The 18,114-nt window shown below is 38.6% G+C and overlaps 3 protein-coding genes across 4 annotated transcripts; 1 reads left to right on the plus strand and 2 right to left on the minus strand.

Moving 5' to 3' along the window:
* Positions 1 to 436: 436 nt before the first annotated feature.
* On the plus strand, positions 437 to 3,971 carry zgc:109913 (regulator of G-protein signaling 9-binding protein). The gene is made up of 3 exons (XM_026926967.3): positions 437 to 1,021; positions 1,508 to 1,785; positions 2,742 to 3,971. The coding sequence occupies exons 2-3, from the start codon at positions 1,584 to 1,586 to the stop codon at positions 3,260 to 3,262; spliced, it is 723 nt and encodes a 240-aa protein (XP_026782768.1). The 5' UTR covers positions 437 to 1,021; positions 1,508 to 1,583; the 3' UTR covers positions 3,263 to 3,971.
* A 199-nt stretch (positions 3,972 to 4,170) lies between these two features.
* ube2c (ubiquitin-conjugating enzyme E2C) lies at positions 4,171 to 8,108 on the minus strand. 2 transcript variants are annotated; one of them, XM_026922415.3, is made up of 7 exons: positions 7,982 to 8,108; positions 6,974 to 7,085; positions 5,305 to 5,332; positions 5,123 to 5,209; positions 4,725 to 4,929; positions 4,484 to 4,543; positions 4,171 to 4,366 (listed from the first exon to the last, which is right to left on the minus strand). In XM_026922415.3, exons 2-7 carry the CDS (start codon positions 7,072 to 7,074, stop codon positions 4,329 to 4,331), a joined length of 519 nt encoding a protein of 172 aa, XP_026778216.1. In that variant the 5' UTR covers positions 7,075 to 7,085; positions 7,982 to 8,108; the 3' UTR covers positions 4,171 to 4,328. The 2 variants fall into 2 exon arrangements, with proteins under 2 accessions (XP_026778216.1, XP_034166754.1); XM_034310863.2 differs by lacking the exon at positions 7,982 to 8,108 and adding an exon at positions 7,385 to 7,545.
* Positions 8,109 to 8,303: 195 nt separating this feature from the next.
* LOC113534196 (deoxynucleotidyltransferase terminal-interacting protein 1) lies at positions 8,304 to 18,114 on the minus strand. Its single transcript, XM_026926845.3, has 13 exons — positions 17,666 to 18,114; positions 16,631 to 16,701; positions 16,374 to 16,470; positions 16,198 to 16,296; positions 16,043 to 16,108; positions 14,860 to 14,916; positions 14,558 to 14,619; positions 14,423 to 14,468; positions 14,271 to 14,329; positions 13,076 to 13,136; positions 12,909 to 12,980; positions 12,756 to 12,811; positions 8,304 to 9,372 (listed from the first exon to the last, which is right to left on the minus strand). Exons 1-13 carry the CDS (start codon positions 17,750 to 17,752, stop codon positions 9,264 to 9,266), a joined length of 942 nt encoding a protein of 313 aa, XP_026782646.1. The 5' UTR covers positions 17,753 to 18,114; the 3' UTR covers positions 8,304 to 9,263.

Genomic DNA, 18,114 nt, shown 5'->3' on the forward strand with positions numbered 1-18,114 from the left:
TGTTAAATTCAAAACTGATGTCTCATCTGTTCAGAGTTGACAACACTGGTCAAAAGTGGTAACATGATGCACCACTAAGAAACAAAACATAACCACTTCAAATTGTCTGATTTATAGCCATAAACTAAACATCAACAGTTATGCATTAACAGGTGACACACTTGTTTCTATTTAGTTATGTTACTTGCTTATTCACACTTTGGTACAAATGTCATGTGAGTACTCCTCTCTGAACGAGGGAAATAGGGGTGGAGACTAAAAAAAATGCAAAAAAAAAAAAAAAAAAATGATATGTATAAATTACAAATGACGGAAACATTAAGTGAAAGCATAGATTGTGTGGGGTTGATAATGGCAGTCACCAAATCTAAATGATTAAAAACGATTGTGACAACAGAAGAGTAAAAATAATAATGTGGCATGTGTGAATACTGTATTATTTTAAGAAATAGCTTACTGCAGCTCTGATGTTTTGCTAACTGAATGAGCTAACATGAGTGAGGTTGCTGAGGATACTACACCTGCGGGATAGTGTGAGTGTCAAGGGCCCTCCTTATCTACACACTGCGTTCAAACAAGCCTGAAGAGCCACAGGGGGGTCATCAAAGGATCCCGGCCTGTTCCTCTGCAGTCCCACGCCGTTCTCCCAGATGGCAATTAACTGCGCCTAAAGCACACATACAAAACACAGGAACAAAGGAAGCCAAACATGGATTTAACCTTGTTCAATATAAAGAGTACTCCTCTTTCCATGATTATGTGTTTATTTTAAGATTAGGTCTCCCTCAGATGTGTGACGTTTGCAGTCGTTTGGTTTGGAGAGCATCAGCTGCACTGCTCAGGCCTAATTGAAGAAAGTCTCCCTGAAGGCCAACAGCTTCCATGAAGCCATCGGAAAGGAAGTGGGGTGATAACAGAGTGTTTGCCGGCACTCATCTCAGATGTAGTCAAGCTGAGATGTGAGACTGTCAACACAATGCTGAGGATGAGAAGAAATTATGGCATCCTGAATGAGACTGAGGTAATGGTTAGATTTTTTTTTAAAGGAAAAAAAAAAGGCTATAAATATACTGGTTCACTTATTAAAGATATTAAATTATAATTTAATGGAACTTTCGTAATCCTTTACAAAATGTTAAAACTCATATTTATATTGAATCCTTACTGGTAGTGTATCATATTTGTAGTAGATTATTACATATACATTATCTAATGTATCCTAAAAAAGGTGATGTTCAAATTGAAAGATCTTAGTTTGTTTCAGTAGTTGAAGAAATTAATATTGGACTAAACTTGTACAGTCTATACCAAAGTATTGGGATCCACAAGATAATTTATAATTTGTGTAATATAATTTGTTAAAATAGAAGAACATGGGGTATTTATCATTAATATAATACAGGAATACACACCAGTGGACAGAGAATTCATGATTAGTTCTAAGTCTTCTAAAGCTGGGAGCTTGCAATTTATGTGAAGGTTCTTCACCCAAAGTTATTTTTGGAAGATGATCAGGCTGACGCTGTGCCCAAGAACCCAGTTCCAGATGTGCTAAAACTTTAACTAGTTGTGGTTGGAGGAGCATGAATCGGTGGCGGAGGTCAGTGGGAGAGATCCAGGCCAGGAAGAGGCTTGTGAGCGAGTGTGAGCAGGCGCAGGCCGCCTTCATCAAACTCACTGCCTGCTTTCAGCAAATGGCCACCTGCTTAGGGAGTAACACAGACGGCAGCCTTCTGAGAGACGAGCTGGAGGAAACCAGGGGACAGGCGCATAAAATATGTACAGGTAGGAGAACAGAGCCACTATACAAGGCTTTTCTTCTAATACATAAAACAGAAATACACAGTGGAAAGAAATATCTACTTGTAAGCACAGTGCCATGCTGATATTATTAAGGTGCTTTTTTTGTGAATAAACAAAACTCACACACTGTGCACAAGTCTCCAATGTACTTAACAGTAAAAGTAATCCAATTTCATGGTTTATGTCTTTTTAACAATGAAGATGATGGAGCTCCATCGAATATTCTCACATGAATATTTTCCTTTTCTCTATATTTTCCGCCCAGATCCCTACAGGAAAAAAATGAGTATGTTAGGATATAGAAATAACTTGACTCATGGGACATTAATTCCTGTCCTGGAGCCATGTTTATTAACTCAAGAGTTGAATCGGTTGTCTTTGATTATCTGAATCACCAAACTGTGCTGGAATCCATGACTCCTACTTTATAATATGTATATATTATATATTAAATTACCATTTTACAGAAGTGCATAAACTTCCATTTACATTAAATCGAACAAGGTAATTTATCTGCTGACTTAAAAAGACAATTTCCACAGTGGCAGCTTTAATAATTCAGCATAGTTATGTAATTATTGGTACAGATGTAGTAAAAATAGTAATAATGTCCTGGCATGTTTTGCTCCCCCTGAATGATGCTCAGCAGTCAAATTGCATGGACAAAAAAGTATCATACTCTCTGTGATAATTCCAAACTATTGCATTTTACATCAGTTTTCTACTGAGAAACATGCCATTGTTATGATGTGGAGACTCAGTATAGCATCTGTAGTATCTCACCCTGCATAGGCTAAACACACGCATAAACTTTCCAGTTTTAACCACGTAACTCTGATCGAGGTCCACTGATTTAAAAGGCAAAAGTTGATTAAATATTAAAGAAAGAAAGATGAGAACAGTTCTGTTTGCCTTTGTTTATCATACTCATGTTACAGGGCTGCACCGGAGGCTGCTGCAGCTGCTGGTTGAGACAGAACAAGGCCAGGATGACCGCGAGCAGGTCGAGCGCCTCTGGGTGCTGCTTCTGTGCGCCTTGGAGAACTTCCAGCAGGAGCTCAAGAGGGTCAGTGCACTCCAGGAGCTCTTTCCCATCGCTCTTCAGAAAGACAGACAGGCCCTGGTTAACACGGGTGCCTCTGCAGGAGGCACTGAGGTGGCAGGTCGTGCTGCCACGGTGCAGAGCCCCTGGGTGGTGACGGAGTGCAAGGAAAAACCTGACCTGAAGGGCCACGTGTTGGAGATTGAGACCCTGCTCCAGGAAATGCTGCAGAGGGTAAACGTGCCACTGTGGTCAGTGCAACCAGTGCAGAAAGCCTGGGCTGAGGGAACACAGGAAGAGGATGATGACACCTTGGAGGAGATGATGGAGGTGGAAGTGGTGTCACAGGATGGAAAGTCAGGCTGCTGCAGTCATTCCAACTGTAGAATAGGATGCATATTCTGTTTGCTCAACTAGAGCCATTTTGGACCATGTAGCTAGTGAGAAATCAGTCTTCAATCCCTAATTAATTTGGCCTGCCTTGGTTTTTGCAACAAAATCAAGATTAATCATGATCCATCTGGAAACCACCAAGCTCTCATCTATTTCATAATGCACAGTAGCATAGGTGAATTTTCAAACAGACAATACTGCCCCCTATCAGCAAGTGCTACTAAACAAAAATATGACTGTATAAAATGGAACTGCAAGACACACCAAAGATCACATTATGCTAAAGAGGGGGGAAAAAATACAGATATCATGGTGGAAAAAACTGTAATGCACTGAATTTCTTCTAACCATTCTTCCCAACTTGTTTTAAACAAATATCTAAAACATTTTGTAGCCAGGGACCCCTTTAACTATAAAAAAAAAAAAAAACTTCCACAGACCCCCCATAGTACACATTTATTTCATGAATATTATTTAAATTTGCACAATAATATTTTGTCTATTAGGGATCTCTATTCCTGAATTTTCCACCAACAGAATATATTAGGTGCAAGTTAACATTTATTTATTGGCTTGCTTGTTTTTGGGTTCTTGAGGTTTGGATTAAACCCATTCAACTCAATAATAAATACAATGACTATACTAATGGTGGGCTGTGATTTTCATCATGTTAACCTGAAAATAAATAAATAAAAACCACAACCCCCTTGGCCATGCTTCCATTTTGAGAACTACAGAACTACTGCTTTCAACTAACAGACACAGTAGAGATTATTTAGGTCTCATCACTGTGATTATATATATATATATATATATATATATATATATATATATATATATATATATATATATATATATATATATATATATATATATATTTATATTACACATACTTTGCTTTATTAGAATGAAGGGAATAAACAAAATCCACCTACTGAATGGCATTTTATTGAGACAGGCTTATTCAACATACAAATATTGTACAGAAACAGACTCAGCATTTAAATTTACATAGTCATGGGCAAAAATAAAGAAATGAGGTCACACAGTGAGATAAAAGAGAAGAGGCAGGAGTGCCCAATTTTGTCGGTCAATTCTTGTAGGTTGAGTGCAAATGGGCTTTGAAGGCTGGAATAAGAACACACAGAAAGTGCTGACTTTCAGTTATGAAATATTACATACGAATAGACTACTTCACTATACCAAAAGGCACAATGGTTTGGCCTGCACACCATAACTACTTACCTTCCTGGTTATCCCATAATTCTGCAGCTGCAGAGTTCATAGGGCTATCATTGTTGGGTTCTTTATAAAACAGGGACAGAAAAAAAAAGGGGAGGAGGAGGGAGGAGGGGGTAGCAGACAGTGAGTCATCAGATAGCTGCTACTACCACTAACAATAACAATAATAATGACAATAATAATAATAATAATAATAATAATAATAGAGTAAAAATTTGTAGCTCTTAAGTTTTAGAAACATTACCTCCAAGTAAACTCTGAATGGACAGCAGAATGGATCGAACGTCATAGAGAGCAGACCATTTCTCTTTCAAAATGTCTAAGCAAATAAACCCATTCTCATCGACATTTGGATGAAAGCAAGGAGTGATGAATTTCACCCGAGGAGCGTTGTAGGGGTATCCACTAGGAAACTCCAATGACAGCTTATACCTCAAACCTTCATACACCTCAACAGGAAAAAGAAGACAATTATGGTTTGAACCTCACACAGGAAAAAAAAAATCTGCAAGCAAAACTGTATTTAACCAAGTAATGTCTGCAAATGTAATATACTGCTTTTCTACACTGGACTTGAGAGCAGTTCTGTTGCATAAACCATAGCTAAAGCAAACACAGGAAATATGAGAGAGTGAAACTTACTGTTCCCTGTGCGCCATCTATCGTGCCAATCCATTTGAAGAGATTGTCAGACTCTGGGAATGCTGAAATTCCCTTGTCTCCTGACATCTGCAACACAACATCAAACATTTGGAGGCAAATTAATAATTCGTTAATTAGAGTGAATACAGTGTGTAGAGTAACAAGGTATTTTGAAGACTCACCATGAGCGTCATGAGCTCTTGCTGAAGCCTGGGAAGAGTGGAAGGCAAGAACAGCACTCAGGAATTTGCACATATTCAGTACCAAATAAACAATACTAAAATTAACCCCCCTTAAACCATCACAAAGTGTTTGCATTGTCTTTTAATGCTTATAAAACCATGCATTATCCCAGCTGTCAAAATAAAATCAGTATATTCTTTGGTAACTTTGGCTGGTGGTTCAGGTGAAGAATCATTACTTCTGCTAAGTACCAGGATATTGCACTCCAACCCTGGTTGCCTCTGCCAGGAGGTTCTTAGTCATAGATCGAGCTTTCACCAAGATGATGAGACAACCATGACTCCAATTCAACATTGTTAAGGAAACACTAAAATAAAGTTTTCAATTGAAGAGCCTGGTCCATTAGCACAAACCTACGTATATAAAAGTAGTTTAAAATGTCCTGCATGGAAGAGTGGACCAAGATCCATCTACATGATCTCCAAGTGTCTCCGACCTTGTCAGACATTGTAAGAAGGGACTCGGTGCTTTTATTCTCTTCTCGGCAGGCGTGACAAATTATCAAATGCTCAGTTATTTAATCAATATTACTTAACTGTGGTTACTGTATAGGTCAAATTTCAAAAGGCATGAATGTACAAAACTTGCAGGAACGTAAGTCAAGAATTGAATCAGAAATCTTATTTAAAAGTTGTATTGCTGAACCATTGCATATTAATAGCCAAACTATTTATTTATCCTGCCATCACTTTTGCAATAAACAAATATTTGCTTGAGAAACACATTGCCAACAATCATTCAGCAAAGCAGTATACAAAGTTCAAAAACAAATAGAAGCCAATTTTCACAGACTGGCATTTCTTTCGAGTGATAGCTCTAGTAGGATTGCGCTGTGTCAAGCATCCTGCAGGATCAGAAAAAGTAATATTTACTATTATTATTTATTATGTAATACTGCAAACTGACCACTCCACCTCGCTGTGTACAACACTGAATAAAAATGTAATAAATAAGCAAATAAATAAAGTCAAGAATGCGAATGACCTGAGGTAGTAATAACATTCACTCGTCTGCAATAACTGCTTTGTCCTGGTCAGGGTCGCGTCGAACATGCCGCAGTCCTGGGACACTGAGTGTGAGGTAGATGGGTAGGGATACGGTCCACTGAGGACTGATATGCCATTGAGGATCTGCACTTTATCAGACTGTTGCTGCCACCTATCTTTAAATCCTCACTTTATATTTTTATAATTTTTCTTTTAATTATACTTTCCTCTTTTCTAACTCTATGTAAATTCTATTTTATGTCATGGACCGTTATAAAAAAGCATTTCACTACACGTCTTACTGTGAATGGTTGTGTGCGTGTGATGGATAAAATTTGAATTTGAATACCAAGCACACACACACACACAGACACACACATTCACACCAAGGGGCGATTTAGCATAACCAAGCCACTTTGTGGTATGTTCTTGGAAGGTCAGAGGAAACCGGAGAACCCAGAGGAAACCCACGCAGCGCAGACACAGACAGAAACAGAGCTCAGGACTGTGAGAAGGGAGTTGTCCTGTGCTGTTTTGGTGTGTGTGTGTGTGTGTAAGTAAAAGTTGAGCACTGAGTGATGTTCACTCCCAGTTTGCATGCTGCTGCTCATCACATACACACCTCTTACTAACGGAGCCCTTCGACACACTTCCGGCTGTTTCGTTTCCTTTTAAGGCGGCTGTAGAAGAAGCTGCAGCAGGATCCAGGTTCTGAGAGGCCATGGCTTTAAAGTCTACACAAATCAAAACAACAGCCTGACAGTTCAGTTACTCAGCTTCAACAAGTGTCCAAACCGCAGCTCTGCTGCAGCATTAACCTTTACACACACACACACACACAAGCAGCGGCTAGTTTGAGCTGGGAAACAGATTAACCATGGTGATAGATCGTACAAACACAAGAATTTTGCAGATGCTCAGATTTTTTTTGCCCTCGCTCTCTCTCTCTCTCTCTCTCACACACACACACACACACACACACACAAACAGCTTTCATGCTGAGAGTCCAAACGCTACACACACACCACCTTACCTGCTCTCGAGGTTCTTTAATTTAACATTTAAAAAGCTCAGTTTGGCTAACTGGCGAACCCTAGCACCCTTTATTTTTTTATCAGCTTTCGATTTACTTCTTGATAGTCGATTTCTGTCCGTGTTTCAGACACATTCCTGTGTAAAGGAAGATCTTCCAGCTCTTACCGGCTTGCTAGCAGCGTCATTAAGCCCCGCAGTTAAACCCTAACGTTAGCTAGCATTTAGCTGAGCAGCGACAATACAACCACAATATCTGCAAGTTAACTCCAAATACAAACGATTATTAAGTGAACGGTTATTTATATTTAATATCAGTTGTAAAAATACATTAACTAGCCTATCCAAAAAGAGTGTCAGAAGTATCAGGGTTATAATAATAATAAATAATAATAGTAGACCTGGTGTGGTGTTAGCTAACTTAGCTAACATTAATGTCTAGAACAATCCAGCCACAAGGATAAAAACAAATACCGACTAATTCAAATACAATCTCCCGAATTACATGTTTAGTCTGTATATTTATATATATATATAATTAATCCTGAGGTTGACTAAAAGATAAGTCCATGAGAGTTAATGAGGAAGCATACATTACCAGGTCTATGCAGTGCTTTCGCTAACAGTGCTGTCGGAGTTCACAGTCAGATTTTAAAAATCATATCCCGCCCCCCCGTTTAAACTTACTCTCTCAAAACCGTTTCCCCACCCCCAGCCCCTGCGCCCACCAATCACAGCCGAGCGTACAAAACAATCTGGGCGGACCCTAGCAACCCGAAATGACGCACGTTACAAATCCTACAAACTGATTGGACGACGGATTCCCATGGGTGTGTCTATAACCGTTGAGGCAGCAGAACAAACCAAAGACCATTGCTAACATTTGATAAAATGCCTCATTTAAGAAGAAGGGAAAACAATTTTCATAGAATATAACGATTTATTTCGCACCACAAACAGCTTTTTATTTTTATTTTTCAAAATAACTTACATTTTCTCCCTTTTCACTGTAAAACATGTAACAAACTAGGCATGTCAAATACTGTTCTCATTTCTCCACCACAAACAGTACATCAGTCACACTTCTTATTACTATACTACAATACAGCTACATCTCAAAAAGAAAAGTTTCCTTATCCTTTTAAAGATTTTAAATGTAACTGAAGGAAAATAAATGATGGGTTACAATATGCAAAATAAATTCCCTTTTGGTGTAAAAAAAAAAAAAGATAGAAGGAAAATCTCTGGTATCCTGTAAAACACATCACAGGCTATCAGAAAGTATTTCTTCCAGATAACTCAAAGGTAAAGGGGGACAAAGTACTCAATGACACAATATCAACGAGTGCACACATATGCAGACATTTCATACAAAACCCATGTAAGAAAATACATATATACACATACTTATAGATATTTAAAGCTACTTTTGTGATTAAGGTGAAAAAAAATTATGTCGGATATCATCTCTAATAATACTGAGTTGTTCAGCTCTAACTGTTCACACTTCCAGCATGTAGGTGCACACAAAGAGAAAATTGCTTAGCTTGATTATAAGGTCAGCGTCTATCTATTGTGTATTAAGAAACAAAAACATTCACAGAAATTAAAATAATGGAAATGAGACTGAGCTTCATTTCATTATGAATGTGTGCATGGCCTGATCCCTTAGTCTGCTTCTGAACGGGTAAATTCTAACTACGCCATTAGGAATTGTATGGATCAGAGTAAGACTGCGGATCGGGCATCAGTTTTCTAGCCGTTTATCAGGGAATATATCTATTATTCTTTAAACTAAGTTCTATTATATAGACAGTGAGTTGATCCTAGATCAGCATTTGTACCCTAAAAATTGTTTATGGTGCCAAGCTCCCAATTCTTTAATCCTTCTCTGATCTCTGAGCTTCCATTGTCTTCTGCATCTTCTCTACCATCCACACAGGTACCATGAAGGGCTTCAATTCATCCAACCTCAATTCAGGACAGTCTCTAGGGATTTAAAAGAGGGACAAATGTTCATTAGGTAATTTAACTGCGAAAAAAAATATTTAGATTCATATCCGTCATTGTTATGATACTTAATTAGCATTTTCCTTCATGTCAAAATGGCAAACGTCAAAAAGCAAAATGTCCTGTAACACTGTAGAGGTTTTCGTGGCAGAGCCAAACCAAGTCTGAGGAAAATGTGTAAAGCCCTATTTTAACCGGATTAGATTTACACACACACTCCTGGGGTAATTCAATCATTTGCAGGTACTCTGTGATTTTATTGTCATCCAGACCAGCGACTTCCTTCCTCCTCCCCGAGAAAACTACAGACTCAATTAGTTAGTCTTTTTTGACCAACTATGGTGGGGTTGGATAATTTTTGTCCAGGCCAGACAGACACGTCTTTTATTTTGCAGATGCTCCTTCTTGCCACAGGGAGAAGGAGCTGGAGTGTTTTTTTTTTTGGACCACTGATCCTCACTGTGTTTAGCTGCATAGCATGCATAGCCAACATAAACAGTTCCTGAATTGCGAAATCACAAGACCAGGATCCTAGGATAACTATGAGGACAACTATGCATAAGGTATAAAGTCACTTTATATTATCACATTCCACCATATCATGCAACTTTTCTAGAAACAAAAGGGATGAGCAGTTGTAATTAGATGGTTAGATGCTGCCAAATAAATCAACAAACAAAAAACAAATCAAATTGTCAATAACTGATCGAATGTTATCTATATTCAAAGGGCTCATGATAAAGCATAAAAAACAGCATATGATTGTGTGACACAAACATCCGGATGTGTGGGATGTGAGAAAACTCACAATCTCACTCGTCCAATGTTCATTCATTTGCAACGCAGATGCAAGAGTTTTATCACGGTGGAGATGTGTAAAAAATGTTATTACAAATGTTACACAGAGACACTAATCCTGTACACACAGGGGTTTTGGGTGTTACATCATGCATGCCTGTTATATATATATATAGACTAACAGACTATAAACAGACTGCTAAAGTATAGTGCCTTCCAGAATTATTGGCAGTCTTCATAAAAATGAGCATAAATGATAAACACTACACACCAGAATTCAAATTTTCCACTCAAACAAAAACATTCTCATTAGAAATACTTTTCAAAGTAGTTTTTTCATTAAATGTTTAAAAACAATTAATATCCCTAAGGAATACAACTGCAAACAAATGGTCAATTTATTTTTATTTGTTCTCAGTCCCCAGGAACTCAAGGTTAAATTTTCAGCCATGTCCTTTTTCACTGAAGTATAAATATGCACGCATGTAAAATCCCTTATTCATTCATTACCATGGAGAAAACAAAGAACATTCAACAGGAAAGAGACAGAAGGTTGTCTACATGCACAGATGAGGTAATAAATCTAAAAATATATAAGCAGTTAAAAATACCATTAAGAACAATGAGGACCATAACAAAAAGTTTCACATGTCTAGAACAGGGGAAAGTTTGCTAGGAATTGGACCTCAGAGCATGCTGTCCCTACATATAGTGAGGATGGTGAAGGAGAGAAAAAAAGAGCCCATGGCATAGTTCAGCTGTTTCTTGTGGTTCTCAAGTTTCAAAATCAACTACAACAGACCACTTTCATAACAACAAGCTCACAAAAGGCAGCCCCTTGAACCTCACCAAACATCATTAGAGCTACAACTGGCATTGAGTTTTAAGGTCAGATGAGACCGATAAGACAAGCACCTGATACCTGCTGTAAAACATGGTGATGGATCAGTGCTGCTTTGTGGCTGTTTTGTGGCTGGTGGTTCGGGGATTTATCGTTAAGACTGAGGATGTCATTACATCTGCAATGTAGTACGATATTTTGGTCCAAAACCTGGGGAGTCATTTTTCAACGGTGTGTGTATGCATAATATTATGCGTAAAGCATGCATACACACATTTCTACACGTTGATGTGATTTATCAAGTTCTTCTTGTGTGAGGATGTGTGTATATTTAAGCACACTCCTGACCATGCCTATGCAGAAATCCCTAGTGGCACCAAAGTGAAAGTCATAAACTGATTATAAGGAGCTCCCTTCCCCCTTACCATACTTACTCATACTCATATCAGAATAACTGACAGAATAATTGCCTATTTCAGTGCTCACAACAAGGTGCTGATTGGTGACGTGAAAGCTGAATTGAAATCATATCTAAACATTGACGGGGATGATGCCTTGCTTGAAGCTTTGGCAGACACAACTTTGCTCAGGGAAAGTATTTTTAAGGAGCATAGGAAACTCTTTGCTGAGAGTGATCAGTGGCTCATCAGTCGATTCTGTGGCCCAGTGCAATTTAGTTGATCTCTATTCTAGGCCTTTTTAGTTAGCCATGGACAGGCTCCCTCAATTTTCTCCCTAATTTAGTCTTGGCCAATTCCCACCCACCAGCCAGCTCTCCCCTCTAATACGACAGCTACAAACCAGTGAGGACGAAAAAATCTTGAACTGTTACTCATGCTGTGTCACAGGGAGGCGTAACACACTCGGAGGAAAGTGGTATCCGCCTCCTTCTGCATGCCAGAACTCACAGACGCGCTTGATTGTCACTGTGATCAGCAGGGGAGAGAGAGTATGACATCCCTCCCACTCAGAGACCATGACCAATTTTGTTCTCTTGGACTTCCAACTACATATGGCAGTGGTATTACCTGGATTCGAGCTCCAGACAACAGGGCAAACACTTTCCTGTTGTGTCACTCGGGAGCCAGCCACAGGCACATGACAGACATCTTACTTGCATTCATATCGCTCACTGCAATACACTACATTTCCAAATATGGCAGTGGAGAAGACAATAATGGGGGCTTTTCACATCAAATTTAGAACTTATTCTACACATGCTTTGAAGCCTGTGGTTGCCTCTGCCAGGGGTTAAGAGTGTTCAAAAAGATGATGAGCTAAACATAAATCCAAATTAACAAAGAAATGAAACACAAAAACAATGATTGGCAATTACTATCCCAGTGTCTGGATTTAAACTCTACTGAAAACCTGTGGTCAGAATTGAAGAGAGAAGTCCACATGGACAAACCTAAGATTATACTGATTTATCCAATCATCTTGATAAAATCACTTCATCCTGGTCAGGGACGCAGTGGATCTGGAGCCTATCCCAGGAACCCCTTTTCAGCTGCTAACACCACTCACTGCAACTGTTATTCATTTTATATATTAATTTTTTCTCATTTTCATGAAGAGTACCTATAATTAGTATTAAATGCTGAGTTACTTCACCTGTATTAACTTAACCGCGGATATTGTTTGACTTTGTGGATAACTAAATTTGCTTTAAAAAAGGCACATGGACCCTATAACGGGTTTATTAATATATAATATAACTTACTTGTATTCTTCACTTAGGGCAAGATCTTGGATGTCCTCTTCAATAAGTAGATATGCCTAAAAACAATTAAGTCCATTAATTTTTATTTATTTTTACATTTTAGAACAATTTTCTTCACGATTAGATATACACTATGTACACACAGATTCTTACCATCTTTCCACCTGTGGCTCGCATGTGTTGCCTCTCTGCAAGCCATTGCTTATCCTGAGCATCAGCAGCATACTGAAACACACACACGCACACACACAGAGCATTTTTTTTATTATTAACAATGCAGAAGCAATATATCCCACTGTGAACACAGATATTCACAATACCTTGAAGAGGTCTGCATGTTTAATATAGATCCTTCCCCTGGTGCCTCCCATCCCCAAAGCTCTGAAATTAAAATTAGTATTAGTTTTATTTGCCATACAACCAAACAAAACAGAAAATTATACACATGATCCTTAGCCTTTATAAATCATGGAATCCCATTAGAGGGAACAAGTAATGTGTGATGTCCTGTGAAAACTCTTTACATGGTGAAATTGTGACACGTTGTTTCTATGTTACACATATCTCGACCAGAAGTAACGTAATAGCATTTTAAAATCTGGTTACCCCAATACTGAAAAGGGAGAAAATTTGGACAGCTGGTATCTGTTTAAAAACTGATTTGATTGGGCTTATTGTTTGTTTTGCTACAGTGTGTAACTATCCAATAACTTGATCAAACTGCACGAGGAAATCACTGCAAGAAGAAATCACACTGGTAAGGTTTTAGACATCTTTAGGCAGACTGTCTGTTTTCACCACCTTTAATAAACTGGCTGCTTATCCCACACAATCTTTGCAGGATGATGGCGTAGGTAAGATTAAAAAGTAAATAAAATTTCCATTTGTTTTGATAAGACCTTTATGATTTCTTAAAGCCGAGTTGTCGAAGTATATTATAGACAGAAAAACCCAATTTGGGCCAAAACCTGATTTTTCTTCTTTGTCTTTTCAGCTGTTTGTGTGAATTCAGTGTTACCCCATTTTCTACCAATTAGCCAATTCCCAACCATGAGCTAGCTCTGCCCCATCATGTGGCAGCCAGTGGCCAGGGAGGGTGAAGGCTAGCATGTAGTTCAAGACACATGAAGCCAGCCACGGCGTCTTTTAGAACTGCTGCTCGTGCTATGTCACAGGGCAGCTGAAAACACTCGGAGGAATGCACTCACACACATCCACAATAGGTTAGTGCTAAGAGTAATGCCACCTTTCCCACCCTGAAAGCACAGCCAATTATGCTCTCTTGGACTCCTGGCCACATATGGCTGTGCCATACACAACGTTTTACACTTAAGCAGCATATGCTAGTTTCTGTATTGGACAGCAATCATAATTTCAAATGTATTAGGCATACATTGTATAATATGTGTGTCTAATAATTGTGTCCAGTGGTATGTATATTCTTATTTCATTACATCACTGTTACCATGGCATAATACAGAAAAAAAAAAAACAATTCAATAAACAAACACTTACTTGTTCGCCCTGGATCCTAAAACAAATGTGCTTTTTTCATTCAGCCGGGCGGGATCCCACTGCAAAAGTGAGGCCCAAATTTAGAAGGCGTCAATCATTTGATTATACACAGCCTATATCTACATAATTTAATGGGTAAACCACTGTTTTACCTTTGGTCCTTCTCGTTTTATGGGCTCAGCTATTTTAGGCTTCATCCTACAGAAAATAAAGTAACATTTCTGAGCTAAGAAACATACTTTTTACCATCATTCCTTAATATCATTAATACCATGTACGATACTTACGGAGCGCTGTATGTTACAGTTCTGTCATAGGATAGAGTGGGCAGAGGGGGACGTCCCTTCCTCTAAACACAGATAAACAAAAGTGTCAGTAAATATTCAAACAAAAAAAAACTAAGTAGATTTTCTGCAATGTGATAGAAGCAACCAAATCAGCTATTTTTGTGTGATCTGAGATCTTCTGAAAATAATAAGCATAGGTCCTGATTTCACACTACAAACAGTTTTATTATTTTTTTAAACCATTCCATTTAATCACCTGCTACTGATCGAGTTTAGGACCAAATGTAAGTTTATTCATTTACTTTTTTAGGGATTGGGCTTCCTCTTTGGCTGGAATCATCGTCCATCTGCCGTGAGCGCTGCAGAATGAAAACTTTTAGTGATACTGGACCAAAGGACTTAGAGGCTTAAATTCCATGCTTAGAAATGATGACAAAAAAAATTATGTTATTATACTATCATTACACTTTACAGACAATCAGAGTGGGAAAAACACACCAACATATTATGTCAAAAAAGTTGACAATATGTGTGGAGGTCTGCAAAAACCTGTCGGATGTCACTGTGGCTGAATTCTGGACAGCCAAAAACATTCGGATTCTGACCAAGAGTGAGCTCCAAAACAACATGGAAATTATTTTCTAACCCTGTACTGGCTTTTGGCTGTATTTTCTAAGTTTGTCTTGGCTGCAAAAAGCATGTTATGTTAGGAGCCAGTTTAATAAACACAGCAGTAAATGCAGTCGGGTTGCCTAAAGATGTCTAAATCCTCGCTAGCCAACTCTCCTTTTCTCAGGATTTGAACATGTTATTACATAGTTACATGTCATAGAAAAATGGACATGAGCCTAATCAATTTAATTTGTGATCAGACACCAGTTGTCAAAATGTCTATGATGCTCCTGCGCTGTTACATCATCATCAAAACAGAGAACGCTTACACACCCTGTTCAGATGACATCAGACAAAGTTTGTAAAATGTTTAAATAACCTAATAAAAAGACATGAATGAAAAGAAACTTAGTCAACAGAACTGAATTAATTAGTGCTAATTTCCCCACCGATGTTAGCATGATTTCGAATGAGGCTCATGTTTAAATGCTGTGAGGGACTTTTACCTCAGGTGGTGAGGCAGATGCTAATGTATATAATGACACTGATAATCAAAGTGATAAAAAATTTCCCATTGTAAACTTACAATTCTTTCAAATTTGGTAGAATTGTTGTTTTTCCGTAAGTAGATTAGGCTGTAAATGTAGAGATGGGGCATCTTTCAGTGAAATTTGAATGGAATATTAAATTTTCTCCCTTTTCACTTTAAAATGCTACAATTTTCCTTCTGCTAGAGATGCATGCAAAACATTTCATTTCAGCAAAACTGCCGTTCTCAGAACTAGATATAGTAGAAAATGTCAAAATTTGACCATGTAAAAGGTTTTCCCAGACCACCACACACATCATCAGACACAACTGACTGATCCTTACCTTTACAGAGGGATCAAAAAGAGGTCTCTGGGCAGTTTTCTCTGCATCAGGGAAGAGCTGTTTGGCCTAGATGAAAAGATTTTCCTGTGCTTAACTAATACTCTTTCTTGTTAAGTTTCCAAACATAATTTGTTTAAGTAGTGTATTTTACTTACATGCTCCAAGCAGTTTCGACATGCCTCTTTGATGAGCTGATCCGTCTGTACATCCTCTCCTACATTCTCCTTCACATTGCTTGCTGCCTTCTCAAAAAACTATGCAAAGAAAGTACGGCCAATATCACTACCGTTCACTACTCCTCATGATACAGACTTCCAGAGTGCTCACTTACCTTCATATATTTTTTAAAGACTGCCAAAATGTCATCGTTGAAGCTGGGCTGCAGCACGGTCCGCAAGAGATCCATAGAAATGACAGGATCTGTATAACTAGCAGCCCCACAGAGATGGATTACTGTCAGTGACTAAGCATTAGGCACAGACACCAGACATCACGGATTTGTGCAATATACAGCTAGACGTCAAGACGCCTTAAAGTATCTGGAAGGCATAGTAATCAATGAACTAAAATAAGTAGGTTCGGAGTTACCTTACGGCCATCTGTGAGCGTCTACCCCTGCGCTGAACCTGTCTGTGCTTGATCATGATGTTCCAGGGGATCTAGCGTACAGAAAAAGAAATGCTGGCAAATGTCAAAGAAATGACACGCTGACAAATCAGTAGCCAAAGACAGCATACATAAGACTCTACACAATGTGAGTTAGAAAAGCTTCTAACTACAAGTGGCAAAAGATGCCATTTTTCATCAGATTCTTTACTGCTAACGGGAATTAGGTGTTCTCAAACTTTTTGTAGCCAGAAACTGCTTTAACTGTAACACAAATTCCACTGACCTCCTACTGCAGATAATTTCATGAATATTACGTAAACACATACAATAATATTTTCTGTATTCATTAGAGATTTCAAGGTGAAATTGTAGGCATATAGACAGGTGAAATTATTACTTATAGGCATTTTTTTTTTTTTTTGGTAATTCTTGAAGTTTGGATTAAACCCATTCAAGAGAGTACTCAAACTGGCTAATAATGATAAGAAGTCAGTACAAATATAAGTAGTGTGATCATGGTGGACTGTGATTTCCACTACTGTACCTACAAATAAATAAAATAAAACCCACAAAATCCCCTTGACATGCTTCCCCACTTTGAACAGCACAGCTTCACATGAATATAATGTTTCTGCAAGAGGAGCTTATGAACTGAAAACACAACAGTGTGCTGCAGCCCAGTTTGACTCTCTGTTCCGGAAGTGACAGATACACCAAACAAACGCTTAAAACCGTGTACTGCCCTACTAAATAGTACGCGTTCTGCTTTAATGCTTATACACTATGCTAAAACTAGCGCACTAAACAGTATGCAGTTTTGGACGGAACCAAACATGGAGCGAGTCCTTTCACCAGTGAACAGGTCAAATTAAAGTGGTTTAATGGATAAACAACCGATAATAAAGACTTAGTAAAAATGAGAGAGAGAGAAAGAGAGCGCGAGAGAGAGAGAGAAAATGAGAGAGAGAGAGAGAGACAGCTAGCTTCCTCCCCCCCCCCCGCCGGGTGACTCACCATGGAGTGAACCTGCTGCTGCTGCTGCTGCTCCCCAGCGTCCTGCTGGAGCCACTCTCTCCGTCCCTCACTCCTGTGCGCTCCCATTACTGCACCCTACACTACTTTAACTTCACTCACCGGGTATTTCTCTCGTTTCAGCGCCGAAACAAAGTGATCTAAAGAGTTCCGAGTCTTTCCGATTCGGCTCACTCCTACGTGCCTAGCTAGTTTAATGCGACCTGACAGCGAGCAAGAGCAAATTTATCTGTTCAACTAATCGTCTGACGCTATTCCGCTGTGCAGTTATAACCCGTTTGCCACATGGCTAAAATACACTGAATTACTTATTAAATCGAGTTTATGAATAGAGACTCCCAAGAAGCGTTTCTTTTTCCTCGAGCGAGCCCCAAAAATTCCTAGTCTGTAGTAAAATGACTTCAATAATCAACTTCCGGTTACACGGTAGC

The sequence above is a fragment of the Pangasianodon hypophthalmus genome, chromosome 2 (genome assembly GCF_027358585.1).
Source record: "Pangasianodon hypophthalmus isolate fPanHyp1 chromosome 2, fPanHyp1.pri, whole genome shotgun sequence".
Classification (NCBI taxonomy): Eukaryota; Metazoa; Chordata; class Actinopteri; order Siluriformes; family Pangasiidae; genus Pangasianodon; species Pangasianodon hypophthalmus.

Bases quoted from the DNA above. Each gene is read 5' to 3' on its own strand.
- ube2c (XM_026922415.3), bottom strand. From the start codon at position 7,074: ATGGCCTCTCAGAACCTGGATCCTGCTGCAGCTTCTTCTACAGCCGCC. The intron at 4,930-5,122 runs GTAAGTTTCACT...TTTCCTGTTGAG, and splicing joins TAGATGGCGCACAGGGAACA to GTGTATGAAGGTTTGAGGTA. The intron at 4,544-4,724 runs GTAATGTTTCTA...TGTTTTATAAAG, and splicing joins CATTCAGAGTTTACTTGGAG to AACCCAACAATGATAGCCCT.
- LOC113534196 (XM_026926845.3), bottom strand. From the start codon at position 17,752: ATGGGAGCGCACAGGAGTGAGGGACGGAGAGAGTGGCTCCAGCAGGAC. The intron at 16,471-16,630 runs GTAACTCCGAAC...TGGGGCTGCTAG, and splicing joins CGCTCACAGATGGCCGTAAG to TTATACAGATCCTGTCATTT. The intron at 13,137-14,270 runs GTAAGTGTTTGT...TTTTAATTTCAG, and splicing joins TTAGGATCCAGGGCGAACAA to AGCTTTGGGGATGGGAGGCA.
- zgc:109913 (XM_026926967.3), top strand. From the start codon at position 1,584: ATGAATCGGTGGCGGAGGTCAGTGGGAGAGATCCAGGCCAGGAAGAGG. The intron at 1,786-2,741 runs GTAGGAGAACAG...CTCATGTTACAG, and splicing joins GGCGCATAAAATATGTACAG to GGCTGCACCGGAGGCTGCTG.